The 18,323-nt window shown below is 45.9% G+C and overlaps 1 protein-coding gene across 4 annotated transcripts in view; it reads right to left on the reverse strand.

Moving 5' to 3' along the window:
• Positions 1–18,323, reverse strand: part of rsrc1 (arginine/serine-rich coiled-coil 1) — a 150,042-nt gene that overhangs the window by 12,989 nt on the left and 118,730 nt on the right. For all 4 annotated transcript variants that reach the window (XM_029122713.2, XM_029122702.2, XM_029122701.2 and 1 more), the window contains one exon: positions 10,226–10,294. In XM_029122713.2, coding sequence (XP_028978546.1) covers positions 10,226–10,294 — 69 coding nt within the window. The remainder of the gene's footprint in view (positions 1–10,225; positions 10,295–18,323) is intronic.

Genomic DNA, 18,323 nt, shown 5'->3' on the forward strand with positions numbered 1-18,323 from the left:
AATAAAGAAAAATGGCATGGACATAATAGTAGATACCCCAGAGGTAGTCCTTGTCTTCACAGCTTCTGGCCAAGATAACTACCAACATACGATTCTTGTAGCCTTTAACGAGCTTGGTACACCTTTATACTGGAGATTAAGCCAATTCCTCAGCGATAACCTGATCTACGTCAGGCATATTTGAAGAGTGCTCTCGACCAACTGCTGTTCCCAGCTTTTATCACACGTTTTGTAGGTGACGTTAAACAGGACTTCCACTGGCCACTCCACAACAGTCCAGCGTTTACTGCTGAACCTTTCCAGGGTGCTTTTAATGTGTGCTTGGGGTTGTTGTCCTGCTGGAAGACCCGAAACCTTGCACAGACGCACAGTGTTTGGACACAACGTTTCCCGTTCCACTCCGAAACACCTCCATAATACGCTGATTTAATGATGTTGTGTACACATTAAAGACCCTCAGAATCAGAGGAAACACAGAAGGCCCACAGCACAATTCAACCTTCTCCATCATGTATTGTAGGCATGGTGCTCTTTTCTCTGAACACCTAATTTGGTCCGTTGGTAAACACGGGAAGACCCCAGTCCCAAAGGAGACACAAGAAAATCTGATTTCACTTCTTAAAAAGAATCCTAAACAAGACGAAATCCTGGGGGAATTGTTCTTTGGACCGACAAAACAAAAATAAAAGCTGCATGGCAATACAGAAAACCTAACAGCAGGTCAGAGGAGGGCACTCCTTGAACATAAAAGAATTAGAGCAGGTTGCTGCAAAAACGTGGGCCAAATTGCCAGTAGAAAGGTATAGAAAGCTTAATGATGGCTACAATAGGTGTTCGTCTGCAGTTACCTTAATAGGCTTCAAAAGTCAAAGCCTTTGGAAACATGTACTGGCTCAGAAGTATCTATAATTGTGCACGTCACATTTTATTTATTTTTAATATAATTTATTCTGCAATGTTGAAAATCCTACAATAAGATGACATGAGCAAAATACATTACATGCACATTTATGAGAAATACAATTATTCAGGAAAAATGCAAAGTTGTCAAGTTATTTGCCCACAACCTTAGGTCAAAACAGCAAAGGATTCCAGCGATCCAGAGCAAACGGGACAATCAAAACTACACATAGAGAAACAGAACCGGCTGAAATCATCTGGATATTTAACTGGTGAAATAGGAATCGAAAGGGCTAATACAACAAGGTGTCACAAGAGACCACATTACAGGACGTCCCAAATGACACCACATGCCCTATGCTGCGCACTACTTCTGACTACACCCCTATGGGTAGCGCACTTCACAGGAATATCACATCCATGTGGACACCCAGAGAACGGTCCTTCTGTTCATCGTGAATGGGAGAGGGGTCCTGGGGGCCATGGATCAGTCCACCCGGGGCCCTGTCAAGCTGGGTGGCTGTCAGAGAGGTGAGGATGGTGAGACGTTCAGAGCGCACAGCATTGGGGCTTAACCCATACCAGATGTGTGTGTGTGTGTGTGTCTGTCCATGTGGAAGAGAGTGGGTGCCAGAAGACAACCTGTGTCTGTGCAGTGTCACGGTATGCCACTAAAATGTGAAGCTTTCACAGCCTGAACCATGATGGCTTCAGGAACAGACCTCTTCCTGGATGTAGCTGCATGCATTACTGAATAACCATTCTGAGCGTAACCTTACAATACCATTCACTGACCGTGTGGGTGATTCAAAGGTCTGTTTGAACTGTAGAATGTTACAGTCAAGCTGATCAATTGACTTGAACGTGTGCATATGTGTGCTTCTGTGAAAGTGTGCATACGTGTGCTTCTGTGAAAGTGTGCATACGTGTGCTTCTGTGAAAGTGTGCATATGTGTGCTTCTGTGAAAGTGTGCATATGAGAGAGACAGTGTGCGGGGGGGGGGGGGGAGCTGGGGTGCAGTGCTTTCCAATTTCCAGTCATGGTCTGGTCAGCATGTCTTTTATGAACAGGTCAGTAATTAAAGAAACACCCGGGCAACTAATTACTTAATTGGAGCGCAGTCTTTAAAATGAAAATGACGTCATCAAGTATCCAGGAAAACGGGAAAAAAAGATTTACAAACATCACAAGCGTGCACGCACGCGAACACACACCCAAGAAACACACACACACACACACACACACTGTGGTTAATGGCAACAACCCCCACCCTCCATAATTGATTTCTCCTTTTGCCTTTCTCAATTTGTATTCCTCGTTTCCCTCCTTTCTCCACCCTGCTGGGGCCCGGTCTAGTTCTACCCAGCCAGAATCAGGAGGTCCTTTGGAGTGTGTCAACTAGAAAAAGGTCACTGGCATGGTGAGCGTTAGGGAGGGCTGGATGGGGGTTTAATCATTAAGGACCCAGCCCTACACTGACCCCTGTCCTAGGCCTAATAAACTTAAAGACGTTTAATACATTACTGGCATCCAATTGCACTTTACCTTATTGAAAGAGAAGGACTTACGACAGAAACACAGGGAAAAAAACTGTGACCTAAAAACGCATTCAAGAAACTGGTCAATAGGAATGATGAGTGGCTTTTTCGGTGAAAAAAAAGGAAAGAAGCTATTTCAAATGAGACAATTGTCATTTAATCATCTCCATGTCTCCAAACAACAGAAGTTTACTGTGAACCTAAGCATACTGCCAACATACTGAAGACTTTAAACTAACGTGCGTGTGTGTGTGTTGTGCGTATTTGCTTGTTCACATGCACCTTTTATAAATCTCCCGTTTTCTTGGATTTCCTGGATTCTTCATTACAGCATTTTCATATTGTGGGAAGGAAGCAAGGGCTTAATGGGACTTTGGGGGAAGATTATATTTTACATTCAAACTTTTTCTTTCGTGGTGTTGTTGACATCTGTCTTCTTGTTTGTATTCATTTGCAAAAAAAATGATAAGCACGTGCCTAATTTCTCTACAATGTTTTAAAATGTGCATTCAATAAAAACACTCGAAGCGCATTTGAAAGTTTTTTTTTTTTTACATGATTCCTGTCTCACTACTTGTTTTAAATCTGAGGAGAAAACTCCCATCAGCCAAGGAGCCCCTCCCCCTCCTGTTGGGAAGGCCCTGGCTTTGACCCTTCCCCTCTGTCCCCCAGCGCCACCCAAACCCGGCTGCAGCGGTCGGCTCTGCCAGCCCATGTCCCCCCACAGCCCCTTCAGTCTGGCCAGGGACCACCAGTTATGACTTGATGAGGTGTGAATGAGCCCCCCGCCCCCCCAGCCTGCACGCAGAAGGGCGTCACACACACATGCACAGAAGCACACGCCTGTACGCAAACATACAGCCTGGTCCCCAGGAAACCCCTTTCCCACAGTGAAACCTGACCAGAGGACAGGCCTATACACACACACACGCACGCACATTAACAAACAAACACACATTCACAGACACACATGCTGTACACAGCGAAACACGCCTCCAGGACCATTTATGAACTCTGTCTAACAATAAAAAAACGGTTTAACAGGGCCACATGGCTAGCTGCCACCCATGGAGAATTCTCCCCCAGCAGAGCTGTGTCCGTGCTGGGCCGGAGCACTCTTCCTTGCACACCGCACCACACGACTTCGACCCTGTCCAGACACAGTCAGGTCCCAGAACCACATCCTCATCGGGCCTCAGCCCACATTGTCACACAGCACAGTCCAAAATAATCATATACCGGGTCTGATCACAGTCAAGGTTTAAATCCCTTAAATCCCATCTACAATGTGATTATAGATTTTATATGCTTTAATATTATATAAATAACTATTTCACTGGATTTATTTCATTTTTAATGCCTGAATCACAACAACAGGAAACACATTTATAACACAGGTGAGAACCAGTAGTATCAACACCAGTGCTCTCTCCTTTGGTATCAGTGACCCAAAAGAAACCTAATTAATGCAGAAGGGCGGACTGACTGTGTGCAGCATGGGTGAGTGGGTGCTGTCAATCATCCGCCCGCTTGACCTGTGTCACGCTCATAGCCGAGGCACGAGGGCAGCTCGTGTCTAAATGTGGGCTATCGGGCTACGAGCAGGTTTCGGTGGGATGCATCCTTATAACAACATTTCGATAGATACGACATTGTGTTTGGTCGCTTCCCCGGCTGTCCCACACGGAGAGCAAGGCAGTGGCATCACATTATCCAACAACAACAGGGATTGACCCGGGGTTATTAGAATTTACCACACGGCTTTACTTCTTCCCTTGAATCGCAGAGGGAGGGACGGGGCTGGGGGGTTGGGCGTGGGAGGGGGGGGGCGGGGGTGGTCACTTAATCACCCACCATGCCTTTTCAAAGAGGGGGAAAAAAAATCAACTTTAAATTTCTGGTGATGAAAAATCAATAAAGCAGTAATTGCTTGGCTTATCATTGCGCGCGGGAACAAATTGGGAGGAGAAGGCTGGCGTCCGCGAACATTTGGCTGCAGCAGCAGCGCAAGAGTTTTGGGGTTCACTGGCCCAGCCAAGGGAAAAGGTCTCAGCGTGATAATTAAATCTTCTCACACTGATTTTCTGCCAAATTTATTTCCCCTGGGTCCATAACTCTGATTCACTGCTTACAAGCCAGGCATAACTAATCATTTAAATGCGGGATAACTGCAAACCTGAATGGGGACACAAGGAAGAACAGAGTTGAATCGACTTGGGGACACCAATTTTACTCCAAAGGAAACATAATTTAGGAGAGGAAAAAGTTATAAATATACTATGATATAGTAAAGCCCTTTGTTTCTGTAAAGACAACGTTTACTGGAACATTCTGTAGCCTATAAATGTGTAATTCATTGTCTTCTATCTCCAGAATTCCTTCCTATAAAAGCAGCGCAGAAACAGCTCATTTTTAATCCAGGAAACAAAACAAAAACGCCATAAAACCGGGTGAACTGTCAGCGCAATGTTCCTCAACATGTTTGGGACATTATTGTATTGAACATAATAACACAACAAATAAGGTGATCCATCGTAAAGCACTGCTACTAAACGACAAGTGATGAGTCCACCCCAGGATCGATAACAGGTCAATACAAACCAGATCAAAATCACGGTGAATGATCTTCTGTCAGTGCACAATAGAAACATATGAGGCTTTCTCAGAGAAACTAGGCGATACACTTAATATGATGGGAAGAAGTGCTTTGTTGAAAAATAAAGCCACAATGTACAGTACAGTGAAGTGGCATATGCCTAACGACAAGTGCACCGCAATTCGTTGACATTATTCACTGCGCTCATCATCAGCGCATCTCCCACTTTAGACTTAATTCAGGGAGATAATCGACACGGGAGCACCGCTGTTTACCAGGTACTGAATATCTTCGCTTGTCCTTCAAGTGCAGCGGCAGGATCCTGCCCGCCCGGTAATTAAAACATTTAAAGCAGCATGAGACCGGGCGCTCCCCGGTTGTGATACCGGGGTCAGACGCCTGTAGATTCTAATTTGCGCGCCATTTGTATTCATGACAGGGCGCGTGCTAAATATTTAACAGCGGTCCGGTAGGAGTTTGTATTGTTAGGCTTTCGAGGTCAAATAATTTGATTTGCAGGCAGATTACATTAAAGCTCCTGATGTCCATTCCCCCCTTGCTTTTCTTAATTTCCTGTTTTTTTTATTACCGCCAAAGATACAAATTGAGGCACACACAGATTAGGAGAGCCTGTTATCTGCAGCCTACTTATTATTTTCAATTAGAATACGGAGCTCGTCATTTATTATAAGCGCTCTATAGCCTACCGCACTCCGCATGTAAACGTTGACCTAAAGAAAGGGGTGCGGGGAGGAAAAAAAAAAAAATCACGATATTAGGCTACACTTTATTAAACGGGACATGTAATCACACCGGATGAGTTCTCCAACTAAATATTAATTCAACCATTGCAAATGAATGCAAATAAAAACTAGCAGGGACACAGGCAAGACCTGCACTAATTAAAACGATCTGTGTAGAACACAAAATGTTGCAGTTTCTCCTCGTGCACTATGTTCCTCTTGCCAGGACAAGAGTGAAAGAAAAAACATCTCTGTTGGCCAGGGCATTTTCTCTACCACTCCCATCCAGAGCCACTCCCCCCCCGCTCTACACTCCGAGGCCACAGTCCAGGCATTTGCCTCTTTAGGATGGGTCTGGTGATTGACAACAGAGCTAGTTAAACAGTGATGTGGTGTTAATGGCCGCCGGGTCGGGGAGAGGGGGAGCAACCTGTCTGAATATTTAATCGCCATCTAATTACAGAACACAGACACACACAGACAGATACACACCCCAACCCGTGACCCGTCCTACACACCGCGTAATTAAGAAACAGTTCTTTCGGTTTAATGCCAAAAGAGCAAGCCCGTAGTATATATTCCCCTAATGATATGGGTTAAAAAGCTATTAAACGTCTCATTAAAATATATGATCTTGCAATCTGCCCGCGGTTTGGGGTGATGGGGACAGAGAAAGGTGCATAATGCTTAAATATCGTACATTGCCATACCATCAGCAAAAAACTATATAAACCCGAGGAATATAAAACACTGTAGCTTTAGACTCGCGCATACGATCCAGATGCCCCAACGATGATAATGACAGCCTTTTGAGTGCGTTGTTTTTTTGAAGTGGCATGGCTGCGCATGGGAACGGGGGCATGGCTGAGATTATTAAGCATTGGACACACATTTCCATATTGACTGCATGACGTTATAGCCTCTGTCACAAGCTCTTCTGAACAACTCGCCGATGTGAGAAGAGTAGGCATTAACAGTCCTAATGAGGCCGGGGTTTGATCTCTGCCACACTCAAACGGCATGCATGCACACGCATGCGCACACCTGATTCATTTACACTGATTCAAATCACCCAGGAAGGCTACCGGTGGGGAACCATGGAAAGATCTGATCGCTCTCTCCCTCCCTCTCTCTCTGTAACTTGTAAAGTGTGTGAGCACACTGCCAACACATCTGAGCACAGACCATAGAGAAACCTTACGCTATTGGGTCAGAAGCCAGTGATATCGACCAGCCACAAAAGATGTTGCAATGGCCAACTCAATCTCCAGACTTGAACCCCGATTTAAAACCTGTGGTTTGAATTGAACAGGGCAACCCGTGAGAGCAGACACAGGATATGAATAATCTACTAATCTATAAATACTGTAGTTTACTATTTGAATTGTTTATTTCATAGTCTTTCCGCACATTCGCACCAAGAAAGCCAATAATTTGACTGTACATAGCTAGCGGTTCTCTCATTCCAAGTTTCATTCTTGAACGCTAACATTTGCCCTCAAACAGGCTTGAGAGACAAGAGCCCTTTCAAGTTGAAAATACTTTGTTAAACGATGACCACGGGGCCAAGTATCGATCACATCTCCGGATGCACTTATGATAAAACCCACTTTGCTGAGGGGCAGCCAATATGTACCAGGGTGCAATAACAGTACCTCCACATGAGTCTAGAACGGCCTCCGTTTCTACCAGCGCCGTCAGACTGGTAACTCTGCATGTAACAAGAAGTGTAGGTGGTTGTTCTTGTCTTCTTCCTCCCTCACATGTTTGGTTTCACTGTGTTCTTCTTAGCGGTTCAAGTGGCAACTTTCTTGTCAGGGCTGAACTGTGGAAGCCCCTTCGGGAGGGGATAGGCAGCCCCGTCGACCCAGTGTTTAATGAGCACCGGGCACACCTCCTCCGTCTAGTGACCCGTTGGTGAGCGGGGCCGGGCGCCAGTGGGCGGAGCCAACGGTGTGACGGCGGCTCTCTGTCTTAGGGGTCAGAGCCAAAGCTCTGTGGCGCTTTGATGAGCTATTTTGCGGCTGAGTATTTTGGTCCGCTCTCCGAAAGAGGACCAGGAATATAAAAGGAAGCCTTGCAGCGCTACGCGGGCATAACGCGTTACTTAATAAAACAGGAACAGTTTGAGAGAGGAATGAAGTGGCTTTGAGCTTGGGGGGGGGAAAGGAGTCAATTGATTCCAAAAAAGGCAAGATTACAGTGTGAACGCTGCTTAAGAAACCCACTTGACTGGGAGCTCAGCGATGTAGCCCGGAGCCACACACTTACTCAACACTTTGGCACCATCTACACTGGAGGGGGGGGGGTGAAAAATAGAATGAGAATGACACACCAAACAATAAGGGCGAAACAGAGGAGGAGGAGGAGAGGGATGGAGTCGAAGCCCTCACTGCCAGCGGAGAAAAGACCAGAGTAGGTTTGCAGGGCTAATTAATTTCTGATTGCTGGGCTTTCATTTGGCTAAAAGGTCACCAAACTTTAAAGGTCATGCACAGTTTTCCATTCTGTGTGTGTGTGTGTGTGTTACTGTTGGAACCAAACCATTACTCACCAGAAGGGATGTGGTACACACTGCCACGTAAAGACACTTAACATGTCTTGTATCACGACAGGACAGTAAAAACACATCATCATAGCAATCTAGAAGTTTCCAGTGTATGCGTGTGTTGTGTGTGTATGTGTATGGTATAACGCCCTGAAATGGCAGGTTTTTGAAAGACATGTTAGACGTTTTTGTTTTATGAAGCCGATACCTATCAGACTGTAAACAAATTAGCATCCTTGACAAAGATTATCAAAAAAGGCTGTATGAAATAAAGATAATGAGGTACATTGACGTTCTAACACGTGGAATACATAGAACGACATTAAAGATTCAAGCAAATCTCATCAACCAAAATCCAATATTTCTCAAATTTAAATGCAAAATGTATTGGCACCGTTGTTTTCAGTAGTTTGTGCACCCTCCCTTTGCATGGTTAAAGACACAGACTTCCTGCCTGTTTTATGAGATTGGAGAGCATTTGAAGGAAGTGATCCCAAACCATCCCTTCATTTATAGTCTATGCATATGGAGATGGAAGTGGATCTTCCATCAAGACAATAGCAAGACAGTGACCGTATGCTTTGAACATTGACTTCAGTCCCATTGAAAACGTGTGGTTTGTGCCCTCTTAAATTCAAACCACACGTTTTCAATGGGACTGAAGTCTGCAAACTCATCTGGCACCTGCAAAATGTTGATTTTGGGGTCAATTAACAATGTTCAAAGCATACGGTCACTGTCTTGCTATTGTCTTGATGGAAGATCCACTTCCATCCAGGTTTCATCCTCCTGGCAGAGGAAACCAGGTTTTTGGCTAAAAAGTCTTGCTACTCGGTAGAGTTCATGATACCATTGACCCTAACAAGGGCCGCCAGACTAGTAGAAGCAAAACAGCCCCATAACATCCAAGATCCACTACCATGTTTAACAGTACATACAAGGTTATTTTATGCATATGCATCCTCCTTTCAATGCCAAAGCCCCTCTGGGTGCGAGTGGTCAAAGAGTTCTATTTTTGTTTCATCTGACCAAAGCACTCGGTTTCAATAGAAGTGCCAATGCCGTTTAGCAAACTTCAGGCGCTTACATACATTGGTTGGCCTCAATGAAGGTTTTTTTTTCTGGCAACCCTTCAAATAGGCTATTGGCATGGAGGTGGCGTCTAATTGTAGATTTGAAGACTTGGTGACCCCAACATGCAACCAAGTTCTGTAACTCTCCAACTGTGGCTCTTGGATGCTTCTTTCCCTCAAGAACCGTCTTTCTCACTGTGTGTGGGTGCAAAATCCATTATATGTTTCCATGTTGTAAGTCAGAACTAAACTAGATACAGTACACATGTCCATGTTGTTTGTCAGGACTAAACTAGATACAGTACACGTATCCATGTTGTTTGTCAGGACTAAACTAGATACGGTACACATGTCCATGTTGTAAATCAGGATTAAACTAGATACAGTACACATGTCCATGTTGTAAATCAGGATTAAACTAGATACAGTACACATGTCCATGTTGTAAATCAGGATTAAACTAGATACAGTACACGTATCCATGTTGTTTGTCAGGACTAAACTAGATACGGTACACATGTCCATGTTGTAAATCAGGATTAAACTAGATACAGTACCCATGTCCATGTTGTAAATCAGGATTAAACTAGATTCAGTACACATGTCCATGTTGTAAATCAGGATTAAACTAGCTTGTTCTACATGTCGATCTGTATTGTCTGTCTGTTCGTCTGTCAATGTTTCTATCACCAATACTAAGTTACACACCATAAGCGTGTCTTGTTGTTACACAGAGCATTATGGGTACAGTAGTTATGCATGCTATACAGCCCAACTATAGCGCTACCTTCACTACAACATGTAAATTGATATGGATTAGGCTCACCTTCCAACTTCATCTTCTTAGTTTCTTCGTCCTTCCTCTCCTTGGCCTTCAGCACCTCATCTGTTTTGGCTAGAAAGAGAAAAACTTTAATAAGTGGAGCAAGTAGCAAATGTATTTATGGTCCGTAATCAAGTTATAACAAGCACTGTCATTTTTTATATCAATTAAACCAACAAACTCCATTGTGGAATAACCACTCTTTAAGTGGAATATGTCCATTTTGAATGTAATAACCGAACTCAGGGTTTAGATTCAATTGCTTATCATTCCCTGTTAAACATATTAAACTATCTTTACAATCTGGTTCTCTACTGTGTCAGGGACAACACAGACCCTGCCTTTGCCCTGCACATTATCCCAATGAATTGTTCCCTGGGAGCAATAATAGGAAATCAGTGCAGAAACAGTGACTGGCCGTAGTGTAGGAAATAAATCAGATCTGGGGGGGCTCTTGCTTTGCTAGTTTATTGAATCTAAATCGCGGCCCCCTCACATCCTCTCGCAGCGCTCCCTGCACCCAATCCATCTTGTAGGCTGATAATGGAGACGGCCCAATTCCACCTGATGTTTGCATTATTACATTTTAGCTCGCTAACGAGTCAGGGCTAATCCAGCCAAAGGAGGAGAAGGAGGAGGAGGAGGGGATTGGATGCAGCAGACGGGGCCTGAAGTTTCTCTCTCCCTGTTCCTCACTGATGATTTGAATGAAACATAGACCCAGCGTGGCTACATCTCTGTTGGCCCCGAGCTGCCATTTCACAAATAATTACAATTGGATTTCAACAGAGCCCGCCATTCCCGTCACCTCCTCCCCGTCACCTCCTCCCCGTCACCTCCTCCCCTCTCCTCCGTCCCTTCCAGCTGAGACGGAATTAAGTGGAAATGAAGTCGAAGACTTCGGCTGTCCTTAACACTTTGTCATATTATGACCTCTTTTTATCAAAGCCCCGTCCCTGAATATTCAGAAAGGCAATGATGAACCGGAGTCCAAACCAGACACAAATCCACCTCATGGCATCATAGTACACGGAGTGAGTCATTCCACTGCTATATGACTCAAATGTAAATTAATATCTAGACGTGTGTGAGCTGTTGTTTATGACTGTACACGGCAAGTTTGTTAGGTATATAATAGTGGCGAGGTAAGGTTGCACTAAGGTTCCGTTAATGTTTTTTTTTCTTCTTTCTTTCCAGTAGCACTCCTTATTGACGTAATTAAATAGGATCTGGCTCCGTTGTGAGGCCCGACTTTCATTGTTTGTGGGGGCAGGATCCCCTGGAGGCACCGCGGAGATGAGAGATGGATAAACAGTTTGATTTTGTGCTATCGCCCCGAGCACTATATACTGGAGAGACGGAGGAAGAGAGCGAGGAGAAACAGGCAGAGGGTGTGTAAAGGAGAAGGATAAGAGAACCCAGCACACTGCTTGAGGGGGAGACAGACAAACAAGCAACAACAAAAAAATGAAGCCATATCACAAATCACTTTTCACTGTCTCTCTTCTATCAGTCTCTTTTTACTTTCTCACTCCCCCTGTCTGTCTCGCTTACGGTCCCCCCTGTCAGTCTCAGTCATTCAGGGGTTCAGAGGGACGTGGTTGCAGGGATTAGGAAAGTTATTAGCCAACTGGAGATTGTTCTGGGGGTTCGGGAGGTCATTCTACTTAAAAAAGTCTGGGGCTTTGGCTAACATCAAACTATTTTTGAAACATCCCATATTTGTCTGGATGTAAATTACTTTGGTAATATCCATAATCTGTGAGTAGAATCACTACCAGACCTCAGTTAGCCTCAACATTCCACGTAGGAAAACAAGCCACGGCGACGAAATGGGGCACATATCGGCGCAACCACGACCTTTTGGGGAAACATGCAAGACGAGGAAGGTCAGCCGGCTGAGTTGACCAGCCGCGGAAGGAGCGTGACAGCAGCTTTGTCCACACCAATCAGTAAAAAGAGCAGACAGCTGAGGAATCACGGGGAGAGGGCAGAACCTGGAGCCTGTGTGTGTGTATACACACACACAATCAAAAGTACATACGTACACATCCACCCACATTCAAAGAGGCAGACACACACACACGCACGCACTATGCCAAGTATTCACTCACACACCCCCACAAAAGCAGCGCACAAACAAAAGGTAACACACACACGCAGCAGTACACTTCCACATATAGATAAATACAGTCAGCAGTCACAAACCACAGGGTGGAAAGACACTCATTTCATATTAGTTCTCCAGTCTAGTGCTCTCCTCTGTTTTGGAAAAGTTTAAACTCATTTAGTGTAATGTTATTGGAGACTCAATTTTACACCGCTCACTCATCAACTAGTAAGATAGCAATATAGCCCAGCAGCTCCTTGGAGGCGCTAATGCTTTGAAATAAATGATGCACCGCAATGGAAACTTAATTAATTTACAGGCCGTATTGATAGCCCTGCCATACTTGGCACTATCTTTTTTAATCTCCGCTAACATCTTCATTATTGGGGGAAATGGGCTGAGTGAGGAGAGAACCGACTCAACATCGCCGATGAATTGCCCGAGAAAGATGGGGCGGCGCGCCCAAATGTTTGCGCCTCGGTGTACCAATTTCTCTTAAGCATTTAATTACGGAGAACAATAAAGACCTTTGGATGTGACACATTTCCGACTGTGAAGCACCGGAGAGGGGGTGCAGGAGAGGGGAACTCTGATTGGTTCCCTCTTGTTCTGGTGTACCTGCCAGGAATAAACTCAGCTTAACACTTCCAAACACCTGAGTGATTAGACGCAAGGTAAAAGGAAGACAGATTTGTGTTTGAGGGAGACATACCTGTGTGATTTAAGGTTACTGTCAACACACAGACACACACTTAACCCAGTTTGTAACAACAACACCAAATCTGGCCCTCTTATCTCCCCATCCGCAGTCTACCCATCCTCCATCTCCACCAACCCATCCCTCCATCCCTCCGAAACTCTATTTCATTCATACTCTTTCAGCCCCAGACCTCTCCATCCAAACAAACAACACTCCAGCTGCTCCTCTGTGAAAAATTGCCCAGGCCAGAGTTTCAAACACCTCTGAGATTAATTACCCAACCAACACTATCAAACACCTCTGAGATTAATTACCCAGGCCAGAGTATCAAACACATCTGTAATTAATTACCCAGCCAACACTATCAAACACCTCTGTGATTAATTACCCAGCCAACACTATCAAACACCTCTGTGATGAATTACCCACGCCAGAGTATCAAACACATATGTGAACAATTACCCACGCCAGAGTATCAAACACATATGTGAATAATTACCCAGGTCAGAGTATCAAACACATCTGTGAATAATTACCCAGGCCAGAGTATCAAACACATCTGTGAATAATTACCCAGGCCAGAGTATCAAACACATCTGTGAATAATTACCCAGGCCAGAGTATCACACATCTGTGATTAATTACCCAGCCAACACTTTCAAACACATCTGTGATTAATTACCCAGGCCAGATTATCAAACCCCTCTATGATTAATTACCCAGGCCACAATATCAAACCCCTCTACGATTAATTACCCTGGTCACAATATCAAACCCCTCTACGATTAATTACCCTGGTCACAATATCAAACCCCTCTACGATTAATTACCCTGGTCACAATATCAAACTCCTCTACGATTAATTACCCAGGCCAGAATATCCCTAGTCAAACACCTAGTTAGGCCCCTGGTCAAACACCTAGTTAGGCCTCTAGTCAAACACCTAGTTAGGCCCCTGGTCAAACACCTAGTTAGGCCTCTAGTCAAACACCTTGTTAGGCCCCTGGTCAAACACCTAGTTAGGCCCCTGGTCAAACACCTAGTTAGGCCCCTAGTCAGAACCTTGGTCTCCGTTCTTCTTCATCCTGGTTGGTGGTACCCTGGCATTTTCCATTTTGGTTATTTAGAACCTATGGGCCCTATAAATAGACAATATGATTCTATTCTATTCAGTAGAAGTACACTAAATAGACAATATTATTCTAGTCAGTAGAAGTACACTAAATAGACAACATGATTCTATTCTATTCCAGGTAGTTGGGGTGGTGATGATGGAGGGATTGAGGTTGAAAGAGAGAGAACCAAAAGACGTCCCTGTCTCTCATTTAGAACTCTGTTTGGTTTCCACTAACATCCCTAAAAGTCCAGAAGTGGGGTTCAGTCAGTGAGGCTGAAAACACTATAGCAGAAAGTCAATGGAAAATGGAAAACAGTGGGACATAAAATGTAAGAAAAGCATAGCGAAGCACTCTCTGTGAAATGGAGCTACAGAAATGGGTTTAGTGTGTGAGTGTGTGTGTATTTACAGTACGTGGGGTTGTGTGTTTGGATGGAGAGTTCTTCCCGTCAACCCGCCAATCAAAGTGAATCTGAATGTCAGGGAGAGAGGAAGCATGATAAATCAGCTTCACGCCCAACGACAAACATAATATTAGCAGCAGCGCCGCACGATTGGAAAAATGTCCCTTTGAATCAAGAATGTACTTTACAGTGAGCCACCACTAGGCAACCTGCACGCGCACACACACACACACACACACACACACACACACACACACACACACACACACACACACACACACACACACACACACACACACACACACACACACACACACACACACACACACACACACACACACACACACACACACACACACACACACACACACACACACACACACACACACACACACACACACACCAGACAAGATGGATTCAATAGGGAAGAGAAGAGAATGAGGGGCTGAAATGATCAGCAGTTAACGGATCTGTTAGCCTCCCTGGGCTTCCTGTAGCACTAGAATGCAGATGGCATCACGGTTAGGAATAATGAGGTCAGGAGGTGAACCGTTTCTCACCAGGGCACTGCCACTCTCCGCCACTAGGTGGCACAGGACACTGTATGCCATATTAGCAGATAACAATAACACAGGAGATACCAGAGGGCCGTGTGTGGCCAAGGTGTATGCACTCCATAAACCAGTCCATGTACACTTTGAAAGGCATCACTCTGAAAATGGAATGGGGCCGCTGCATCGATTCGAGTGAACAGACACCGTGTAAAAAAAGGCGTGTGGTTTTACGGTGGGGAACGGGAATGCACAGAGACGCCGGCTGAATTGGACCTTAACGCCACATCTTGAGTAAATAAGAATATCAGGCCAAAAAAGGGGAGTGCGTTTCTTTGCACCGTCGCTCACTGTTTTGGAATGGGAGCGAAAACACCCCGGAAACGGATGTGGGTTTGGCGTGGGTGGAGTGTGGGGGTGGAGTCTGGGGAGGGCGGTGGCCCAACTCAAAGGGCAGGCCCAACTACACGGGCTGGCGTCCGTGGCCTCTGATCTACTATCAAGAGAATTTAATGACAGCCCATGAAATATTAACAAACAAAACAATTAGAACAAGATCTTACCAATTCAATCAATTATTCATCGACAATAGTCTCAGAGGCAGCTTCATTCCCAGTGTTTCCTGCTATGTTCTTAGCAAAGAGCATCAATTACCAGGCTACACAGCGGTTCAGTGCCATTCTCATGATGGATCACCCGAGTGAGGAACAGGGCAATATCTGTCCATAAGGCTGCAGCCTGACTGGCTGTCTGAAACCGGACCAGTCCCAAATCAAACGCTGCACCCTAGACGCATAGCGCACTGGCCTTTCACCATGGCATTAGGGCACTGTGTGTGCAAACGCAGTGCCTCACAGTATATAAATAAAGTGCCCTATATTCGAGAACAGCGACCCATTTTGGACGTATCCTGTCGAGTACGGGAGCAGGAGAGGCTCTCGTCTCAAACCGGGGGCTCGTGATGAAAGGATTTTCAAGGCGGAGGAAAAATCCAATTAATTAAAAACTATTTGAGATGATGATGAGGAGCCCTTGGTATTGTCTTTCTTTCACTCGATCTTCAACAGACGCCAACCGTTCAGGGAGACGGGGGTTGATCCTTTGGTTTGGTGATGTGAAGAGTTCAGAAAAGTGATCTCCCTCCTCTCATCACGATGAGACACACTTCACACAAAAACAACGAATTAAAACTCTTTCACAGGTGCTTTTAATGCATTTCTGCGAGAGAGGGAGGGGGGGGGGCTTGGATCCCAACAGTGAATGGAAGACATGACGGTCGAGAGTCTAATCAGAATAACCGGTAAAGCGTTGGTGAGTCTGGGTTGAAGGGTTATGTTTCAGCCTGAGTCTGCCCAGGGAGGTGAGGGTCCTGGGGTTGGGGGCCTCTTCCCCGGGCCACAGCAGGCCTTCACAGACTCTGCTCCACCACGGACCTCCGCTGGCCCCCGGAGCACCCAGCGTCCGAGCTCACGAGGCTTCCCAGGCAGGGGTTACAGAGGCAGGGGTTCGAATATCCAATCCTGGGGCCAGAACCTAGCACAGCAGGGTTAGGGCTTCACTGAAAGACGGGCACAGGAGTGTTCAAATAAAGTGTGTGTGTGTGTGTGTGTGTCTGTTTGCGTGTGTCTGTGTGGGTGGCTCAGGTCAGACGAGCACAGCAAGTCAATCAACCCGAGGCTTTCCCATAATTCCAGTTTCTAGGGGCAGAAACCTTCTGTCAGAAAAAGGGCTTCTGGGATAGGCGTGGAGGACCACAGGCCTCAAAGGGTCAGGTTGGGGTCCTGGTGAGACGACCTTGTAGGCCATACACAGCTCCAAGAAAGAACACACTCTCAGTCCTGAAAAACCAACTAGAGGTCACAGCACGGCTCTGAAAAAAATACCTATTTAACTCGGAGCACTCTATACAGATGTGTTCCTTTTTTGATGATGATGTGTGTGTGTGTGTGTGTGTGTGTCGTCCCATGTGTGTGTGTCGTCTCTTTCATAGGCTAAGTAGATAGCTATGGTACAGAAGAGAAAATCCATAATGCAGATATCAAGAAAGTGAAATATTCACGAGGTCTGGGGCATTGGATGACACCTCTCCACCTCAGTCTGACCAGGCCTCTCTGACACCCTCCTACTCATCCACGTCCTCCTTTAGCCCGGGTGTTTCTCTCCCTCCACCCCTCTCCGCCCCCTTCCATTTCACCCCATTCCGCCCCACCCTCCTCCTCCTCCTCCTCCTCCTCCTCCTTTTCCCGCTGTGGCTGGAGTCTGCCTCTTTGAACTGGTCCACTGCTGGGATTTGGGACAGGACTGAGGTGGGGAGAACACGCTGGATCTATATTTAAGTTGGTGTATTCCTGCTTAGAATATGTATGTGTTTGTACCGGTGTGTCTGTGGTTGTACCGGTTTGTCTGTGGTTGTACCGGTGTGTCTGTGGTTGTACCGGTCTGTCTGTGGTTGTACCGGTCTGTCTGTGGTTGTACCGGTGTGTCTGTGGTTGTACCGGTCTGTCTGTGGTTGTACCGGTCTGTCTGTGGTTGTTACGAAGTAAAAGCTACGCGTAGGGATTTATTTTCATAGTACGTATGGTAAGGACTTGGAGGTAGTCGTTGGTCCGTGTGTGTGTGTCTGTGGTCGTTGGTCTGTGTGTGTCTGTGGTCGTTGGTCTGCGTGTGTATGTCTGTGGTCGTTTGTTCCGCGTGTGTGTGTGTCTGTGGTTGTCGGTCTGTGTGTGTCTGTGGTTGTCGGTCCGTGTGTGTCTGTGGTTGTCGGTCTGTGTGTGTCTGTGGTTGTCGGTCTGTGTGTGTGGTTGTCTGTGGTCGTTGGTCCGCGTGTGGTTGTCTGTGGTCGTTGGTCCGTGTGTGTGTGTGTCTGTGGTCGTTGGTCTGCGTGTGTGTGGCGGGTATAGGAGTGTGTGGACTGGTGAGTGTTCCTGAGGTGTTGTGTGCCGAGGGCGCTGGCGTGATGAATGGGGAAGAATAGGTTTGGTTTCTGCACTGAAAGAAAGTGCCAGATCCTATTGTGACTGATTGGGCGACAGGAGGGAGGCCGGAGGCCGGAGCGGGAACGCCGCACATGAAACGCCGGCTCTGGGTTGTTAATGGGCCCGCCGACACAAGGTGATTCAGCAGGGCGGCCACTTAGAAAGAGAAAAGACGGAGACCCAGGGCCTGTGCAGTCTCAATAGGGCTCAGCAAGACTGAGGATATCACATAACAAACAAGGGG

Source organism: Esox lucius, chromosome 1, assembly GCF_011004845.1.
Source record: "Esox lucius isolate fEsoLuc1 chromosome 1, fEsoLuc1.pri, whole genome shotgun sequence".
Taxonomy (NCBI): Eukaryota; Metazoa; Chordata; class Actinopteri; order Esociformes; family Esocidae; genus Esox; species Esox lucius.